This window comes from Nannobrachium achirus (genome assembly GCF_963921795.1).
Source record: "Nannobrachium achirus genome assembly, chromosome: 18".
In the NCBI taxonomy this organism is placed as follows: domain Eukaryota; kingdom Metazoa; phylum Chordata; class Actinopteri; order Myctophiformes; family Myctophidae; genus Nannobrachium; species Nannobrachium achirus.
The window spans coordinates 38,792,159-38,812,975 of NC_137825.1; the positions used below are offsets into that span (position 1 = coordinate 38,792,159).

Genomic DNA, 20,817 nt, shown 5'->3' on the forward strand with positions numbered 1-20,817 from the left:
CATTTAGCTTCATTCAGTTTGCAAAAAGAAAGCAAAGCATAAGAGAAACATTTATTTAAATGACAGCATACCTGATATAGACTGACATACTGCCTCCTCAGCCACTGTAGTCTCTGGTCAGGAAACCTCTTCAACTTCCTGGTTGCATTCACCAGCTCTGATAGGCCCTTGTAGAGCACCTGTACTGTGTGATTGGGTGCCACGAAGTGCAGAAGCCTACAGGCACAGTTAATGTAGAGCAATTCAGATCTGTAGCAAAGGACAAGCCATTCACAGCTGCAGGAAACTACAATAAAGTTAGGGCTGTCCTCGACTAAATAAATGGTAAAACGATTACCAACCATTTACCATTTAAATCTATTCCGTGATTTAATAGACATGTTTGCTGCACACAATCTTGCAGACACCAGAGAATTAAACATTGTAATGTTGATTGCACAGTGGCTTCAGGATATTGGCCGGGTAGAATTAAGCACATAAGCCCTATATATATATATATATAGCCTACAGTACTTTGCAAATCCATATTGTATGACTAGTTGCATGGCATGGTTTTTATTTTTAATTATTATTCTTATTAAGATTTTCACAAAAATTCCCCCCAAAAATCTAAAATTAAGTGAAATACGAATTCAAACATGTTTCTAAAGAATTCCATTTAAAAAAGTATTAAAAGAACAGATCTACAAGCTCACAACACGTCGCAAGGCGATGTGTTGTGAGCTTGTAGATCTGTTCTTGTAGACGGGCTATCTTTGCTAGTTTGGGTCGCGGGGATAACCTTTATCAAGAAATAACGAAATAAATTCAGCAAGGAAAAAGACCAAATTGAACAAATAATCAATTGGTCAACTACATTTAGGGGACTTAAATAAAATCATCAAAGTGAAGGAGACATCTACAAATAGTATGGTTAAGCTGGACGGCCAACCTGTTATCAGTGGTGCTGAGACCGTAGAGAAGGCTGAGTCCGTTCTCCTCTGCAGACATCTGGCTCAGCTTGTTCTGCAGACACACAGCATGGACGTCCACTCCATGGTGCCCCAGGAACACTGCCTGGGAAGTTGAATACATCACACTTTAGCTAGGGTCATCTGACCCATGAATGCTAGCCTGGGGCCAGCCTATATACTAATGCAGCTAACTAGTAACTGCGTAACTCCATGTTTTAACCATAGGTTTTAACATGTGTGGGGATGAAGTCTAGCTCCAGCTAGGCTACATGAATGCCACCTCTCACTCAAACTCAAAATCTTGTCGGTACACTGGAGTTCTCAAATTCTGCCCGAACCCGACCATACCCGAACCCGACCCGACATTTAGGGTAGGGTAGGGCCTAAAATGTATGCTAACTAGTTGAGCCGGGTAGGGCCTCGGGCCGGCCCAGTTAGGGCCCAGTTAGAGCCGGGCCTTAATTTTCAGGCCTGTTGAGAACTCTACGGTACACCAGACTTAAGAATGGCAGTGATAGCTTTTCACAGACAATTGAAAATTGAAAAAGATCAAATATAAAACAGTATTATTATGATAGTGTTGTGCCCACATGTGAACCTGGGTCCCATAATCATCAATAACTCTCCACATGATCTCTAGTATCTCTATTCTGGGCATGTCATAATAGGCTAAAATAAGCAAAGCATTGGCGTGTTGGCTTGTAGAGCGGCTATCTTTGGCAAAGAGATTTGGGGTAGAAGGGAGAAAAAAAAGTGGGCCAAGTATAGACGTCTGCAGGACCCTAAGAGGTAACGTTTTGAGCCGACCAGATTTTCAGACCTTCACAAACATTGTGACAGACATTTTTATATATGTAGGGTGACATCCCACACCTGTGACCCATCGGCCATTAGTACCAAATCAGTGTCACTCTCAAATGACACTGACAGTAGTGCAGAATACTGTAGATGTCTCTATGTATTTATCCATAATACATTATATAAAATAAAAAGCCACACATTAATCCTGTTTTCCCAAGACTTACTGACATTGTACAGTATATATTATATACACAAAAGGACTCAGGCAAAAAAGCCATCATAATGCTAGTGTCTATTGTCTTGTGTATTGTAAATGTAAGTAAATCAAGGGACAAAAAATACCTTCAGATTAAAACATATATATACCTTGACCACTCCCAGATCCAGCAGGCCCTCTGCCAGGCCGGCAGCCACAGGCTGCCCCAGACCAACTGGGAGCTCAGTGGGTGAAGAGCCTCCACTCTGTGGCTTACCTGCCGTACAAAATGTATGCAGCACACGTTTACAACATAGAAGAATGACACAGGAAAGGTGCTCAATTTACAAAAGTTAAGTTGTTGGTCATTACAAACAGGCTGTAATGTCTATTTACATGTTACATCATTGGTTCTCATTGGGGGCAAATAGCATCACAATCATCTTAACCACTTTATTATTTTATATGTTGGCTATGAAAAAAATAGCAGATGTACAAGCTCAATATTTTTGAAAATATTCAAAAAATATCGAATTTCAAATAATTTAGATTTAGTTTTTTTTAACACAAATCTTCTCTTCTGGAGGTTCAGCTGGCACAAAACCTTTTCAGATGGGGGTCTGGGGCCAAATATACAGTATATACTGTATCGATATATCAATTTGGGTGTCCTTGGCACACAAAGGTTTGAGAACTACTGCATTACATGACATAAAGTTTGGACTGGTCTTTGTCATGCTTTTACCCCAGATGAGTGTGGTGTTGTCCGGCTGGAGGCGCAGCAGGCAGCGGGCCGTCAGGTGGCTGTCCTGGTCGTAGTGGATCACTGTGGCTCCCTGCAGCAGAAACTGGTGCACATCTGGCTGCAGCGACAATACATACCTGAATGGAAGAATAGAAGTGTAAATGTATTTATGTGTATCTGTGTGTGTGTGTGTGTGTGTGTGTGTGCGTGTGTGCGTGTGTGCGTGCGTGCGTGCGTGCGTGCGTGCGTGCGTGCGTGCGTGCGTGTGTGCGTGCGTCTGGGTGATGTATGACAATGTGCAAACACAGCAGCAAGATTTGTGAGCTGCTGTGATAGGAGAAGGATATCAAATGGAACACAACCACCTTAAAGACTACCGATCATGGTGTACACATCCTTGCACTGTCTGCATCGAGTAATCTCCATACATAAAAACTGTTCCACCCCATCAAATTGTACATATTTCATTTTGATTGTATTATATTGATTGATTGTATTGTACTGTGTACACTTCTGCTTTGGCAATGTAAGCATATGTTTTCTCATGCCAATAAAGCCCTTTCAATTGAATTGAAAATGTGTGTGTGTGTGTGTGTGTGTGTGTGTGTGTGTGTGTGTGTGTGTGTGTGTGTGTGTGTGTGTGTGTGTGTGTGTGTGTGTGTGTGTGTGTGTGTGTGTGTGTGTGTGTGTGTGTGTGTGTGCGCGTGCGTGCGTGCGTGCGTGCGTGCCTTACCAGGGGATAAGCTCTGTGCCGTGGCTGAAGGCCTGGTGGGTCTCCTCTGTGCCCTGAAACTCCACCTCCTTTGCAACCGGCTCAGACAGGTCGCCTTCAGAGTCCGACAGGTCACCCAGTGTGAATCTACAGCGGAGGGAAACACGGGTGGAGGAAGGGGACCATGATGAGGAGGCAGGGAGGCAGCAGAGAAAACCAGAAATGAGGAAAAGAAGAAAGAGAATGAAGTAAGTGTTTTGGACAGTGTTACAGTGTATACTGTAGGTCAGTGGTTCTCAAACCTTTTAATGTGTTAATGTGTTTCAAAGACCACCATAACTCTGCTAGTGTACAAATGGAACCAAATTGACCCATAAGTCATAGCAGAGTTCATTTAGAGTTCAAGTCAACTGTGCCAGAAACACTGCAGGGTAAAGGCAAGGTATGATAACTATTTAAAGTTACAAAATAATGAGAAGTACTGTTCTGTCAGTGTTGGAACAAATAAAAAAGCATCATGCATTTATAATCACAACTTGATATGGTCTCTGATGAAACTGTGATTCAAACTCCTCAAATTAGTTCTCAATTGTACAGTACTTTAAAGGGGAACTTTGCCGATATTGAAAGTGCATACTATCCAGCTGAATGAGTAGAGAGAGCCCTGGGAAGCAGAAAGTCCCAGGATCTATTCCTGGCCCCGGCAATGTGTCGAGGTGTCCCTGAGCAATATACCCGTAATTGCCTGACTATAAGCCGCGACTTTTTCCCCATGTTTTGAACCCTGCGGCCTATACAACGATGCGGCTAATCTATAGATTTTTACAGCTAACGGCCACCAGGGGCGCTCTAGCAGGAAGCAGGGAGGACACCTGCGGCTTGTAGCCAAGTGCGGCCTGTATATGTACACATTTGTTTTTCGTTCTAAATTTAGCTGGTGCGGCTTATATTCAGGTGTGGCTTATAGTCCAGCAATTACGGTACTTAACCCCTAACTGTCCCCCCAACACCCACCCCTCAACCCGTAAGCAGCACTCAGCTGAGTGAAGCTGAAAACTGAATTTGATGAGATAGGGCTCATTATTATTACAGTATATTATAGTTTTATGGCAGTCTACTTAAGCAATTTGTTTAATTTCCTTTTTCAGGCTTGTGGCGATGTTTCCAGTGCAAGCTCAGGATGACAAAAAACACATTCGGAAGTGTCTGATTTATTTAAGGGGAACACACACCGGCTGCAGATTTTTTTCACCGCGTGGGAACGCCTGGAAAAAACAGTGGCATATCGGAGCGGCGGGCGAGGCATGAGCATCTGACGCCGCCGGTGTGGGTATGTTCATTGAAAATAATGGGGGAGGCTGTTTTGACGCGCACTGTCCGCAGCCAGCATGTGTCCCCCTTTAGTCAGATTTTAACATGCTTCCCTCAACCCCGAAATGATAAGATTGAAATACCGGCAACGTTCCTCTTTAATCTGCATATAGTTTTGTTTTTCGCAAGAACTTCAGCAGGCAATATATGTATTATCAACAAATCCCTAAAACTCTCATAGCCACTTACACAATGTGGTTTGACTCTTGTGGGTTCTTGAAAGAACTAGAGCGGGAAAGAATAGAGGCACGAGGGACAGATGAAGAGTGGACAGAATGGCTAAATGGAGAAATGAAATGGAGACACGTGAAGAAAAGAAGGTAAGAGAACATCAAAGGAACAGTAAGAAGCATGTGAGGTGACAGGACAGGGTTGTTTATCCTTAGTTGTGCGCTGAAAACAGCTGAAACAAAGCATTGCCTCGCAATGTGTTGTGAGCTTGTAGATCAGCTATTTTCAGCGCACAACTAAAGTATAAAGCAGGCTTGAGGAAAGAAAAAGACACCTAGCAACAAAAGAGTGTTTATTCTGATTCCAATACAGACTGGGACAAGCAGAACATCCAAAGCCTGAAAATGAGGCCATCCTGTTATAAATTCCTGGTCAGAGCATGACATCATAATTCAGAGTACAAATAAAAAAACTCTTCCTAGCAACACAGAGATGCACTTCCAGATACGCACACAACACAACATTACAGTGCAAATTAAAAAAAATCCATGCTGACAAGTCAGCATCATCAATCAGTCCAAAATCCAACTGGTGTCATTGGCCACCGCCACTCAGACGACGACCAGACCTCCTATTTCTTCCTGTCCCGACAGGAAACTAAAGCCTGTTATCCTGTTTCTCTGTTACCCAGGTGTTTATGGGAAAATCACCTCATCGTAATAACAATCTAAAATGAAATATAAGTTCCCTCACCGGCCCAGTCTCTTAAGGCCTGTGGTGTGCGCCGAGAAAAAAATGAATCCGAGTGCCCCAGCGCTAGATAAAGGTTTGTTAAGCATCCAGTTAATCTGTCCCCAGAAGTTACAATGTAAGCACGGTGTATCTAAAGAAAGCCTGGAATGTGACAGTCTACATAAACCAGAAAAATGCACGGGAAAAATGTTTGAAAAGTGTCTAATGCTTTCCGCCTCTGGAAGCCATTGTTCGTACATCACTGTTATGAGGAGCAGGCTGACTTGCATTCCTGTTCAAAGCCGTTATTCTAGAATGGTCATATTGCTGCTGTCGACCGGCTGATAATAATGATGTAAACGTATGAATAATGTTATGGCAAATTGCATGAGACTCATCTGCTGTGTGTTACCATGACAAAAACAGTGCTTCACTGGATGTTCTCAAGCAGTTATTGTTTGACATTCCAGCTTTCTTGGGTTTCACACACAGAGCCCGGAAAATAAAATAATACAATGCATCCAGCTGTGGGGCAACCAGCGTTGCATCACAATGCACTGCATCACACAACAAAGGCCTTGAGACACCTGAAGCAGCAAATATATACAGTATATATACAGTGTATATACTGTACGTGTGTGTGTGTGTGTGTGTGTGTGTGTGTGTGTGTGTGTGTGTGTGTGTGCGCGTGCGTGCGTGCATGCGTGCGTGCGTGCGTGCGTGCATGCGTGCGTGTGTGTAAAATTGTAACAGGTTCCGAAACATAGGTCTGACCATGCTTGAAGCAGACAACAGGCAAGATTATAATTCAAGAAAGGGCACAGGTAAGTGTAAGTGATAATTGTGTGGTAAACATACAATGAAAGAGTTTGTACTGACTGATTACGACTGCGGTCCCTGAAGGAGTTGTTCCTGGAGGCGGGGGAGGGGCCGGTGGAGGAGGGGCTGATGGAAGGGTCCTCTGGATCCTCTGCCTCCAGACTACGATTACAGGACCTGAGCAGAGGTGAGGAGAGGAATAAAGGCTAAGGGGGACCGAAGTAGAGAACATCAACACAGTTGTAGAGAGCATGGAACGGCTGAGTAGAACGGTAGATTAAAGACCCAGGCAGGTGTAGAATAGAGGAGAAAACCCCAGAGTGGAATAGTTGAGTAGATTAAAGCACAGATCAGAACAAAGAACAAACTAGAAGGTGGGCTGGTAGAGCACCACAATGAGGGCCCTTTTGAAAGATTTGGGGTCAAGTGTCTTCCTTTGCCAAACTGGCTAATCTCCAGCCCAGGCTTTCCAGCCTGGCAGAGATAAACACATTAGAAATAGTGAACAATTGTGTGTACCTGATGATCTGTAAGATGTTGCTGACGGTAGCTTCCTTCTCTGGGACGTGGAGACCATCAGAACCAGACCGAGACAAGAAGTTATGTTGTCCACTGTAGTTGGACACAAACTAGGGAAAGACGGGGACGGACAGACAGAAGTGGAAGAGAGAGAGAGAGAGAGAGAGAGAGAGAGAGAGAGAGAGAGAGAGAGAGAGAGAGAGAGAGAGAGAGAGAGAGTTTGGTTGAGTGATTGATTGATTGATTGAATACTTAACAGTTTGCAAGGACGAGCACAAGAAAAGTACAATACAATAATACAAGGTCTGTTAATAGGATTTTAAACCTAAAGCCTATGGCTTGTTTCCATTGTGTGTGTGTGTGTGTGTGTGTGTGTGTGTGTGTGTGTGTGTGTGTGTGTGTGTGTGTGTGTGTGTGTGTGTGTGTGTGTGTGTGTGTGTGTGTGTGTGTGCGTGCGCGCGTGTGCGCATGCGTACCTCCAGTGAGTCATCTGTATCATCTAGAGGTGGTTTGAGGCTGATGATGCTGGCTGTTCCATCCAGTGCGTCACTCAGCTCCTTCAGGAACACCCCACAGAACGGCACCACCTGGGTGTACAGTAAATGCCACAACCCATTATTATTACTACAGTATGTCTCGGCACATCGTCCATGACACGATAGTTTTGGAATGGGTTGCACATGGTGACAAAAGCTTAGTGAATGTAGGAGTTTGTTAAAGTAAAAGATAATGGACAAAGAACAAAAATAAAAGGTAGTAGGCCTTTGTGAAACAATTCAATTGCAATTCCAGAATAACACAGCCATAAATCTAGACCCGTAATCATTTTAAGCAGATATACTTTGTGTTTAGCCAATTAGTGCCCTCATTTTTTACTATACAACAAATCACGTCGGTGAAAATGGACGATGTACAAGCTTACAACTCGACACGCATGTCACCCCTATAGTGTGTGCCAGCGGCTACGTCATTGTAGTTCTTAGCGGCCATTTCTTGGGTCAAAACACAGGTGTTTCAATTGTTTGATTGCATAGAACTAATGCTATAGTCTAATCAGAACACCTGTGTAAGGCTGTGTTTACCCAAGAAATGGCCGCTCTTAGAACCACATTTGGCACACCCTATTATGACATGCACAGAACAGAACAAGAACGCAAGGATTCATGTACTGTAGTTAAACTACAGCAGAGCCACCTTGCATCCTGGGATATTGAGTGCCCTGGTGACGAGCTTCTTGTACTCTGTGGAAGATTCATGCTGGGCCATGGCATCCTTCAGGCCTCTCATGGTCTCAATGTCTGTCTGGTCCATGAACTGCCACATCTTAAGCACCTTACGGGACCTGGCAAGCAAAGGAAACACATTACACGTATAAAGCAGTCCAAAAAACGAATCCTACTGTATGTTTGTAAGTGTGTACTTGCTTGCGTGCCTTCTAATCCAGTGGTTCTCAAAGTGACTGTGGGTTCCTTTAGGACGGTCTAAATTGACTCTTACAAGTATGTAACTCTGACAATATACAAATGGACCCTAACAGGTCCATTTGGTTCCATTTGTATACTGTCAGAGTTATGTGGAGACCTTCAAGGAAAAAAGTTTGAGAAACACCGTTCTAACCTGAGACCAGCCAGGAACTCCATGACAGCGTTGTAATTGCCCATGTTCCAGCAGCACTTGGCCACATGGACCAGGTAGGAGAAGACCTCCCTCTTCTCCTCCATGGAGCCTGCTGTGAGGACCAGCCACGTAACCCACGAACTCACCTGTTCATAAACAAACAGTTATCATTATTATCATCATTATCATTAGTATTATTATTATTACCAGTTATTACAAAGAAGTCTAAGGGGGAAAAGCGACCTCGCCCTTTAGGGGTGGCGATGTCGCGCCGGACGGAATTATAAATATATATCAGACCAGTTACCCTTACAGTACATGGAGATCACCGATACCCATATATGGAGATCCATGTATATGGAGATATGGGCATATTGGTTGGTTCGGCGGTTCTACAAAAAAACATGTTTCATACAATTCAGTGATACAACTGTACATTGTGCAAATACAGTAACGGCAGGGGAAGCAACTAAGAACATAGGCAAAAATCTGAGCTATCCGTGTGCAAAAGTTGGAGTCTGTAGAACCAACTGTGTGCTGTGAGACCCCAGACATGCTTACTCGGTTACTCGTTATGTGAAGGTCGGCATCATACATATAATCCCTTTTATTCCCATATATGGAGATCCTTGTCTGTAGAACCAAGTGTGTGCTGTGAGACCTCAGACATGCGTCCGTGCGTGTCAGTATCTGTATCTTTATGGGCATATTGGTTGGATCTACTGGTTCTACTGAAATCTTTTGTTTTGTACAAGTGTACAGCAGGGATCTCCATATATGGTCATACAATACGGAATGTGTTAATGTCACAATGTGATGTCACGGATATCCAGGGTTTGATATTTGATGAGGTGATGTCACAAAGATGTGATGTGATGTCACAATGTCAACAATGTGACAACAGCTATACACTAGACATTGAGGCGTTACAGAAGGACGGAAGGACGTATGGACAAGATGTGACGGTTCTCATAGTTAACAATCACTACTGGCCTACTCAGGAGTTACAAAGCATACAAAAATATCCCACAAAAAAGGAAATTAAAGAAATCAAATACTGTATAAAAAAAGAAAAGAAAAAAGGTCACATTTGTAGAATTTAAATTTACTTTTAACATTGTGGGGTTGTGAATGACACATGGTGTGGTATATATCCGATTTTAGTATTTTGGAACTAATTGGTCCTCAAATCATGTTCTGGGCCAAACGTCTAGACAACACGGGACACGACGCCACATCATAACTCCTTATCGCTGCCATTGTGTTGGGACTAAGCCCCCCTGATTGAAACAATGCTTATTACATAAACAGTTCCACACGCAACTGACGGTCAGTCTTAATGTGTGCGTCCCTGTGGAGCAAGCTAGCTTACTCATGCTCATGTCATCTCTTTAGCATTCCTGTATGTCGACCGGCCGGCGTCTGCGCTGATTCTGCACAGACCCCAGCCAGCCGCTTACACATCACACACACACAAACACACACCCACACACACACACACACACACACACACACGAAAATACTCAGATACTGATCAGCTGCACGTCTTGTGTCAACTGTGCACAAGAGCGCATACGCACCCAAGCAGACAGACCAGACACCACAACAGTGTTGATTTCGTTGACTAAAACTATGACGAAAAATGTTAGTCGACTGCGTTTTTTTCACTGACGAAAACTAAATAAAAACTAAGCTGTGATGACTAAAACTAAGACTAAATATATTGACAATTTCGTCAACAAAATAAAAACTAGACTAAAACGTTAGGGAGGGACAAGTGGAGAAGAAAGTAATTTTATGTTTGGTTGCTCTCAGGTGTTGCGTGCTGAAAATAGCAGATCTACAAGCTCACAATGCGTTGCAGCGCGACGCGTTGTGAGCTTGTAGATCGGCTATTTTCAGCACGCAACCAAGTGTCATTACGATGCCATCAAGGCCTACCAAAATACATTTTAGTTGACTAAATCAACTGTAGATTTAGTCGACTAAAATCTTATGATATTTAGTCGACTAAAATTAGACTAAAACTAATACTTTTCAGTTGACTAAATTATGACTAAAACTAAATGACATTTTATTCAAAAGACTATGACTAAAACTAAATAAAAATTTGCTGTCAAAAACAACACTGCACCACAGTACATGTATTCACTATTCATACATGCATAGAGTATATCCTTGCTGTCAGGCGGAAACCTTGTATGTCAAAAACTGTTACTTTACAGAAATTTTAAAAAATTATGTTCCAGTGGATTATTTATAGTCACACATTGCTCTTTGCACACATACCTTTCACCCCTTTCAGTTACAAAAGATTTTGAGAAAATGGTAGATCTACAAACTCACAAGCAGTCTATTTCCTCTATTTTTTGTACAACGCTCTTGTACAACAAACTGAACAAAGTAGGGCATTCATTTACGAAAAAAATACAAAGCTGAGAAACAGAGATACAAGGTTTCTGCCCGACATATACGATATACAGTACAGTACTGTATGCAACCACATGCACTCACAAGTCAGGATATTTAAATATTGGTTCACTTCAGTTACTGTACAGTATGCACATGCATACGCACTTATCAAATGTACTGTACTAGAGGGTCGCGGCCCTTCGGGCCGCTCACATCTAGTTAAAAAAAAAACTATTGTGCCGCAGCGCACGTTTCCGGTCGGACATATTTGACCGGCGGACTATTTTATACAGAGGCAAAATATGAGGGTAATAACGAATACAACTGTATACAGAGGTTTGGAAACGACATCTTGCAAAGGTGACATGGGTGTTTGAATTTTTAAGCTATATTTAGTACATATGTAGTACATCTTGGCCAAGTGGTTTGGTATTTAAGTTAGCGATACATGACCCGGAAGTAGATCACTTACTCTTTTGTAATATAAAGATAGCACCCGGCTCACACTGTCTCCATTTTGTGTGCAATGTGTGAAACCCCCACAAATGCATTCACTCTCAAACACACGCAACAACCTCAACTCCCTAACCTCCTTGCAGGCAATAAACCCCCCCCCCCCCCCCCCTCCCCCCACAGATAGTATTTCTGGGTTATGTAAGGATGGAGAGGACAGGCTTCCTAAAGCTCACCAGAGGCCGACTTCACAGAGAGACTAAAAAAAGACAGCCACAGGCACGCACGCAACACAGCCAGGACAAACGTAAACAGGCATACATTTGCATATACAGTACAGCATATATACTATACCAACTCAACTTTCAACGTAGTACTGTACTGTCGTTCTATAAATATTCCATACAAACCTCTACTATTGACATTGCTTGTTACTGTAACAAGCATGTCGTCATCCATGATAAGCAGAGTGCCTGAGACCAGCTTTATGTTTGCGCATTAACATCGTGGACCATCAAACTAACATCTCAAATTCACATTAAATATTAGCACAGCATGAACACCACTCACTTGAAATGTACACGTACTGTAGCATGACCATTCCATAAGACGGTTTGCATAAGTCACTTACAGCAACTGGGTGACTGAGGTCATTTCATTTATTGAGTTATACAATTTTCTGTTAAAATACTGTAAAGAATTCATTTCCCTTCTGTATATTAACTCATTGACTGCCAAGGCACGAGTTTCACGAGTTATTACAGTACTCCCAGGCTGCCACAGCCCGAGTTTCCCGAGTTGGAAGCCATTTTGAAAAAAAAAAAAAAAAAAAAAAAAAATTCTTTTTCAAAAAATTTTTTTATAAAAAAATTTCTAAAAATGCCTCAAATGTATTAGGCATGATCGCAATTGCGAAATTGCATGTTTAGCCCCATAACAAACATCTTTCAAAATTTCAAAAATGGCTGTTTTGTCTGTCTTTGAAGGCTTGTATCTCATGAATGCCTGAACGGATTTCCAAGCGGATTTTTTTGTTTGAAAGCTGTTAAAAAGTACTACACATATGGTGCATGATCTAGGCATGGGCGTGCACGATCCGTGCACTAAAAATTGATCCGTGCACTAGAAATTTAGGAAGGTGGCAGTGTTTGTTTTGTCTGACTTTGAAGGCTTCTATCTCATGAATGCCTGAACGGATTTCCAAGCGGATTTTTTTGTTTGAAAGCTGTTAAAAAGTACTACACATATGGTGCATATATGGTGCATGGGCATGCACGATCCGTGCACTAAAAATTGATCCGTGCACTAGAAATTTAGGAACGTGGCATCCTGGTACTTGGCGGCCATCTTGAAAAGGGCATTCAATGAGTTAAATACTGTATATTTTAAACGCCTGAAATGGGTTCAGGCGTTTAAAATATACAGTATTTGGGTAAAATCTAAAGAGTTTTATTTGATGAAATACAAAATCTGTGGCTTTAATAGAATTATAAGTCAGGGATGTGTTTCTCAGTTATCCAACTACTTCTCATCTGTATTATTCATTCAGATCTTTAATCTAAAAATATTTTTTTCTCCTACACCCATGACCCATCTTAGTTTTTAGTATGTCTTAAATTTAAGATCAACATGTCAATGTGAGGATGAGCAGTAACATGCCCTTGTGTTGTATTATTATACTAAGTAAAAATATACATATTTTACTTAAGTAAAAGTATCAATATTGCAATATAGAAATACTCTGTAAATGTCTGGAGTTAAAAATTTCCTTGAGTAAAAAAGTACCACTATTGGCATCAAAATGTACTTAAAGTACAAAAAGTACTCATTCTTCCCATATGTCCCATTTCAAGTTTTCAAATGTTTAAACGTCTTTGAAAATAGCAGATCTACAAGGTCACAGTTGTGAGTTTTGAGGACCAAAATGTATATAGGGTTGAAGTGGTTAACATATGTTTTGTAATAATAATCAAAATCTACAAAGCAATAGTAACTAAAGTTTCCAAACAAATGTAGTGGAGTAAAAGTACAATATTTGGACCTGAGATGTAGCAGTGTAGAAGTAAAAGTATTGGATATTGGAAATACTGAAGTTAAGTACAAATACCTCAAAATTGTACTTAAGTACAGTACTTAAGTAAATGTACTTAGTTACTTTACACCACTACTTGTGTTATGGCCAAATGGGAAACAATGTGGGCACCCCTGGCTGTGGATGGTGGGTACATGGCAGCACATAGTTGGCATCTCTTATGTTATTCCAGATGGCTCTACACCAATAAAAGTGTCTGTGCACAGCCGTGTGCTTGAGAGACGTTATAAAGGTAGCAGAGCAGTGAGATGAAACTCAGACACAGAGAAAAGAGGAAGACAAGACTGAATGTGACAGCAAGAAAGAACAACAAAAACGTGTGTGCGTGTGTGTGTGTGTGTGTGTGTGCGCGCGCGCGCGCGTGTGCGTGCGTGTGTGTGTGTGTGCGCGGTGTGTGTATGTGTGTGTGTGTGTGTGTGTGTGTGTGTGTGTGTGTGTGTGTGTGTGTGTGTGTGTGTGTGTGTGTGTGCGACTGTGCGTGTGTGTGTGTACACATGCGTCCTTTTTGGCTGACCCAGTTGATTGGCAGCAGGATCAGTGAGTCGAAGTGCCAACTTGTACTACATGCCGTCACGAGAAGAGTCTGCACTGCCCAGTACAAGTCGACCTCACTTTGATGTGTGTGTGTGTGTGTGTGTGTGTGTGTGTGTGTGTGTGCATGCCCGCATCTATGTCCAAATGTCGGGTACATCTGTCTGTCTGTCTGTCTGTCTGTCTGATTCTGTGTGTATGTTATTAGTTGAACTATGGGGGTCAGTTTCCCCTTGATGCATGCATTACATAACCAAGGTTGACAGGGAGCTATTACAAACTCAACACATGAGCACATACTGTGCCTGTCAAAGCTAAACGCTCTGGACAGGAACAAACCCTCTCTCTTCAATAACCTCTCTCCATCCTATTCTCTCAACTGCCATACATGGGTCGAAAAGTCACAGAATCAACACTTAAACAACAATGTGTTTGCTGAAAGAGGGTTATTTACTTTCATAGGCCTCTCTCTCTCAACAGTGAGGGGGAGTGGGGTACTGTGTATGTATGTACGAAAGAGTATCATTTTGTCGACCAAGCGATTTATTGTCAACTAAATCTGTTTTTGTTCTTCTTCTTCTTTAAAAAAAGAAAGAAAAGGACAATTTGTAATAATTGTTTGCAGTCAATCACTTTGGAACAGAAGTCTTTCCTCCAACACACACGCACACGCACACACACTATTTCAACAATCTAAACGTGATTCAAACCACCTACCAATGAAATAACCATATTATATTTCAATCCCACAATCACTGCACTATTAGCTCTCCCTCAAAGAGCTACCGGTGCATACATACGTATACTGTCACTTTCCAAAGGTACGATGCTGAATGTCAGATACAAAGTCATTTCAAGGATTTGTCAGTGACCCACAGGGATCTAATGATGTCATTTGAAACTCATTCCATTATGCCCATATATGGATAGAATGCACATTAAGGGAAAACTGTTATTTGGTTCTGTCTCTTTTCTCCCTGACTTAAATGAAAACCAGCTGATGTTAAAGGCATGCAACATAAAGATGACATCATCACTCTCACTCACGAGGGTCTACCAATATCGGTGTGTGTGTGTGTGTGTGTGTGTGTGTGTGTGTGTGTGTGTGTGTGTGTGTGTGTGTGTGTGTGTGTGTGTGTGTGTGTGTGCAAACAGTACTGTATTCTTTTGATAGTTTATGCTCAGAATCACTCAGCATAAAAGACTCTTCAGAGCTCAAGTGTAACTTTACCCTAATTACCAACACACCTCTGTGTGTGTGTGTGTGTGTGTGTGTGTGTGTGTGTGTGTGTGTGTGTGTGTGTGTGTGTGTGTGTGTGTGTGTGTGTGTGTGTGTGTGTGTGTGTGTGTGTGTGTGTGTGTGTGCGCATGTGCTTATGTTATGATTTGTTAAGTTGGTGTGACTGGTACAGTATATACAACAGAATTAATTCAAGTATAGGAAATTACAGCAGCTTAAATGTGCTTCCCCCCAAAAATTAGAATCACATCACAAGTACTGTAGGATAGTCTTACAGTCTCTCTGAGGAATGGATGCCATGTAAATGTATCAGTATTTTTCCCCCACTAAATCTATGGTCTATAAAGTCAGCTATGTTCTAAATCTGACAAAGTTCATGCTGCCTATATTCTATTTTTATACATCTATTTGTCTTCTTAACATTTGTGTGTCAGCACTGCCTCCACCTCTCAGACCGTTATTTAACATCAGACTATTATTAATGTCACCTTACCTCTTTTACTTAACCTTTCTAAAGACATTTCCCCTAGAGTCCTCTAGGACTGAAGAGAGAGAGAGAGAGAGGGTGAATCGAGAGAAATTATGATTTAACTGAGCCAGCGCTTTGGCTGTGTGAGAGAGAAACCCGGGGGTAAACCTGAGCAGGTTCAAGCCAGCACAGCCCTTAGAAGGCAGTGATTCCAAGCATGGTTCGGCAGTGAACGTGCCAAAAATGTGCGACGCATCAAGGAGCTTCAAACAAACTGAGCACGGAATGGAGTCTAAGTTAATTGCGTATTATCTGATCACATCAACAATACGGCTGAGTTAAACTGCCTGAAATCCTACAGAATCAAGTCTAATCTCACGAGTGGTAGGTGGCTCTTTACTTGGATCATGCGATTCTGAGCCACATGGAACTGAACCACTTTTGAAACGGCAATCTCTGAATCTCTGAATTCCCTTGGGAGTGATCTCTCTCCTCACCTCATTGAAGCGTGCCACCAGGTCCTCCACGGCGTTGCTACGCTGTGCATTCTGGGTGGGCATGGCGGGTGCCGACAGCGAGGCCTTGAGGTTGGGGTGGCGTTTGGTTTGACATTCGGGGCTGCCCAGGTCTCGCGTGAGGAAACAGAGGTAGTCCAGAGGAAAGACCTGGAGACAGAGATGTACAGACAGACGGAGGATTAAATGAGACGAAATACAGAGATGCTCCCTGAAAAGAAAAACATCTTCAGGGAACATGTGTACACAAGAATAAAACAAAAGAATAAAAAAAAGAGACCGAGAAAACAAAGAAGCAAAACTGATGGAAAATACTTTGATTGAATATAACAATTACTGCACAGGAATGAATCCCAATCTTTGCAGAGTAGATGTGGGATTTATGTGTAGGTTTACTACTGTCAAGAGTCAAAATTCAAACTGCTGGCGTACTGTAGCAGTCCGGGCACTTAGGCTCAATGTAGCCTGACAGCACGCTGTGGGTTCGAGTCCCGAGCGTGCGTGTGTGCGTGCGTGCGTGCGTGCGTGCTTCCCACCCACCCGCTGGTACAGCTGCTGCTCCTGATGGGTGAGGATGCATGCGATCTCCTCAGGGAACTGGACCAGATGACGCAGCTCGGCCAGCTCCTTGCTGATCCCACTGACACTGGGAGGCAGAGAGCTGCTGCTGGTCATACTGCTGGCCAGCTGACGCTCTGCAGGGACACAGAGACACAGAGAAGGGATGTCACCACTATGACATTTTACATGACCATTAATTGTGACTCAAATAATTGCGATTAACGATCCAATCGCGTTTTTGTTGTTGACAATTACATTTCTGTTTGGCTTGAAGGCTTTGAAGTTGCACATGCACATGGCAGATATGACACATAACCTAAATATACAAAGAAATTACTGACATATTTGACAACTTTATACTTAAAAGGAACATTGATGGTGGAAATAGCAGATCTACAAGCTCAGAACGTGTTGCGATGCAACGCTTTGTTAGCTTGTAGATCTGCTCCACTACTCCACTACTCTTTGAAACTATATGAACATTTCTTAACATGGAAACGATTATGACGATTATTCAAAATAATTACGATTACCTCAAATAATTGCAATTAGACGATTATGTAATAATTGTGACAGGCCTAACAGAGAGACCGTTTCTAATCAAACAGTGTCAATACTGCAATGTAAAGTAAAAGTCCGGAATTCAAAATATACTTGAATAAAAGTACACAAGTATTGGTATCGAAATGTACAAGTACAAGTTACGCATTTCAGACGTTTTCAAATGTATAAATAAAAATCTTTTGAAAATATCTTCAAGCTCACAATGTGTCACATTGCGACGCATAGGGCATAAGTGGTGAATGCATGTTTTGTAATAATAAACACGGATGTACCAAATTGTTAACATTTCACCCTTTGGTAGATGAGGCACTCATTACTTAGAGTACAACTCCTTTTATTACCTAATAAAGGATGCAACCGTTTAAAAGTTTATACAAAACAAAGGAAAATTCGACTGGTCTGCTAAGCCTTTTAACTTACAGTACTCCCCTGTCAGGCTAAACCGGTCAAGGAGGACCTCTTTCTTAACCCATAAGCTAACAGCTCCAAGAGGAAAAGGATTCAGTTCCAATGACGATTGTTGTATCGTAAATGGGATTCCTCTCGAGGCTACCTTTGACGTAGTCAATAATATCGATTCAGTACTCTCACTGTGGTGAGTGACGTGACTCCTACCTGTGTCTATAAATGTTGGGGACAAACAAGCTGCCCTCTCTAACGGTTACCCTCTCGGATGACTCACTACACCTCAGTCACTGGAGAGAAGCAAAAATCGATCTCCACTCAGCTGCTGTGTTTGAGTTGCAGACCGGACCATTAGCCTGTCTGTGTGTTTGGACAGCAGGGAACACGCGCGCATGCACAGACAGCCAGACGCACGCACTCACACACACTGCTAACACAGGACTAATGGACGGTCTACATTGGAGCTTGTGCTACCAGACCAGCACAAGGTCTTAAACATTTCCATGTACATCGTCATCATGACACTCATCATGACCATCTCAACAGCCATCAGCTGGGTGAAGCTGAAACTGCCCTCCCTTGGAGATAGAAACAGCTCTGCTGGACTTTGCACTTTGCAGTGGTATATCCAAACATACTGCCTGCATACAAACACACGCACACACACAGACTTGCATGTGTGCAAAACACACGGCAAAGAAGCTGAAAATCGGAATGCCGTTTGTATAACTCTGATGAACATCGAGTGAATCCTACTAACTGCTTCGACAGTGACTAAAGGTTGGAGTTGGTTGGAGGTTCGTCAGTGTACCTGACCGATGGAGGGCAACCACGATAGCAGCTCTCTGCCATTTAGCAAATATGGTCTTTAGAGTCATGTGTCACTGTCATCTAAAGTTTAAGTGATTCAGTGGAATCATTCTGTATTTCTTTGTATACACATGAACCCTATAGAGTCCCTATTCTGGACATTCTGGTCATAATAGCAGAAATACATCCACAGGATCACGATCTGTTGCAACACGATGTGTTGTGATGTACAGTGGTTATTTGAGCTTTTTTATTTTCCATTTTTGGGGGGTTAAGACAGTGGTTCTTAAAAAAAGAGGGGTTCCAAATGGATCTTTTATGGGGCTACTTGAGATGAAAAGGTTTGAGCAACACTGAGGTAGGAAACTGTAGACACACCAGGAAAGCAAAGGCAGAGTGTGAGAGAGGAGACACACAAAAACATCATACCAGGAGTCCGATGCAAACATGGTTCCTCACAACTCACAAGGTGCAGGTGGTCAAGGCACTAACTGGTTGAGCCCCCAGGCACCCCGTTTTCCTGATGGTCCAATGATTATGTCATTTAGGATTAATGTGTTGCACCTTGTTTACAGGGCAGTGCCATGAAGGCTTGCACTGGGAAAAACAAACCATACCCGAGTACCAGGAATTAGACACACACCTTGTGGTAATTGTCGCCTGACAGACACATGGAATAGCACGCGCACGCACGCACGCACGCACACAATGGCCTATGTCCTGGGTAACCATTGAGATGTGCTACAGGTAGCCATGGTAACAGCAGTTACTGCTCTGCAGGAAGACAAAAACTTATTTGTAGTTTGATTTGTGGATCTGGCTTAAGAGCTTCTGAGGGAGGGAGAGAGAGAGAGAGAGAGAGAGAGAGAGAGAGAGAGAGAGAGAGAGAGAGAGAGAGAGAGAGAGAGAGAGAGAGAGAGAGAGAGAGAGAGAGAGAGTGTGTGTGTGTGTGTGTGTGTGTGTGTGTGTGTGTGTGTTGAGAGAGGAAGAGTCAGTCAGAGAGAAAAAATAAATCGAAGATTGCACTCCTCTGAGCGCAGATCCCCACCAGACCGGGTTGCCTACCCAGGCTGTTGTGCTACCCGTTATAATGCCGCCATGAGGCCGATTTGAAACATTTGGGGGGCCAGTCAGATATATCTTGGGCTACTGTGTACGTGCAAATTTTTTTCACGGCAATCGGATTCAGCTTTTAATGATTTGTAGGATTTTGTGCAAAATGGCCCACTCCCCCATTACTTCTTTATTCATCTTTATTACATGACTAGAGTTAATGTGTAGTAGTGTACTGATTGGCATGAGGTTTGAACAAAAGATGTAGGAGTAAAATATTTTCTTTGCACAAATCTGACTTACAGACAGCTGGACGAACAGCAAAAATAAATTGCAGGTTTATAACATCCTCCACTGGAAAGTTATGGGAATCTTCCATTCCCTAAAAATCACACTCGTGTGAACTGAGCGGTGGGGGGGGGGGGGGGGTGCGTGTGTGTGTGTGTGTGTGTGTGTGTGTGTGTGTGTGTGTGTGTGTGTGTGTGTGTGTGTGTGTGTGTTGCAGTTGATGCACAGGCCAGGCTAGACTCAACAGCACCTCTCTGGTCACCCAGGGTACTACTCAGCCTACATACACCAGAGGCTACAGACAGACACACACACACACACAGACGGATACACACACGGCCACGCTATGGAGACGGTGTGACCACCGCTCAAAAAGAAAAGAGAAAAAAGGCTCATCCCTAGAGAGAGAGAGAGAGAGAGAGGAAACAAGAGTGGAAGAGAGAGATGGGGGTGCGCTGAGACTGAGCGATTAAGACAGAGATTGGGAGGAAGTTTTAAGTGGAGGGAGTGGAGTTGCATCGTTTACACAGTTCCAGCAGGTGTGCATGTTCTGTATCACACTGATCACTATAGCAGAATCCAGCTACACTGCATAGCTTAGAGAGAAAGACCAGAGGTAGTTTATGTAAACTGTACAGACCTAGGGATGATATTTGCCAAAGAAACGCATAGTCAATAATTGTGCTAGGACACATAAAATACATTTAAATCCCAAACACTGCAAGCAGTTGTAATCATTTTTACATTGAAATGTGGACCTATACCAACAAGGTTTTGTGGCCAGAAAA

General features: G+C 42.6%; 1 protein-coding gene across 2 annotated transcripts in view; it reads right to left on the reverse strand.

Moving 5' to 3' along the window:
* plce1 (phospholipase C, epsilon 1) overlaps nt 1–20,817 on the reverse strand; it is a 142,347-nt gene that overhangs the window by 46,911 nt on the left and 74,619 nt on the right. For both annotated transcript variants that reach the window (XR_013962992.1, XM_080747797.1), the window contains exons 8-19: nt 16,889–17,043; nt 16,331–16,498; nt 8,637–8,782; nt 8,214–8,361; nt 7,496–7,606; nt 7,020–7,129; nt 6,561–6,677; nt 3,429–3,554; nt 2,696–2,832; nt 2,121–2,227; nt 932–1,056; nt 72–216 (exon numbers count right to left, since the gene is read on the reverse strand). Coding sequence is in view for 1 of the 2 variants with exons in the window: in XM_080747797.1 (XP_080603923.1) it covers nt 72–216; nt 932–1,056; nt 2,121–2,227; nt 2,696–2,832; nt 3,429–3,554; nt 6,561–6,677; nt 7,020–7,129; nt 7,496–7,606; nt 8,214–8,361; nt 8,637–8,782; nt 16,331–16,498; nt 16,889–17,043 (1,595 nt within the window). In the remaining variant the exon portion in view is untranslated. The remainder of the gene's footprint in view (nt 1–71; nt 217–931; nt 1,057–2,120; nt 2,228–2,695; nt 2,833–3,428; nt 3,555–6,560; nt 6,678–7,019; nt 7,130–7,495; nt 7,607–8,213; nt 8,362–8,636; nt 8,783–16,330; nt 16,499–16,888; nt 17,044–20,817) is intronic.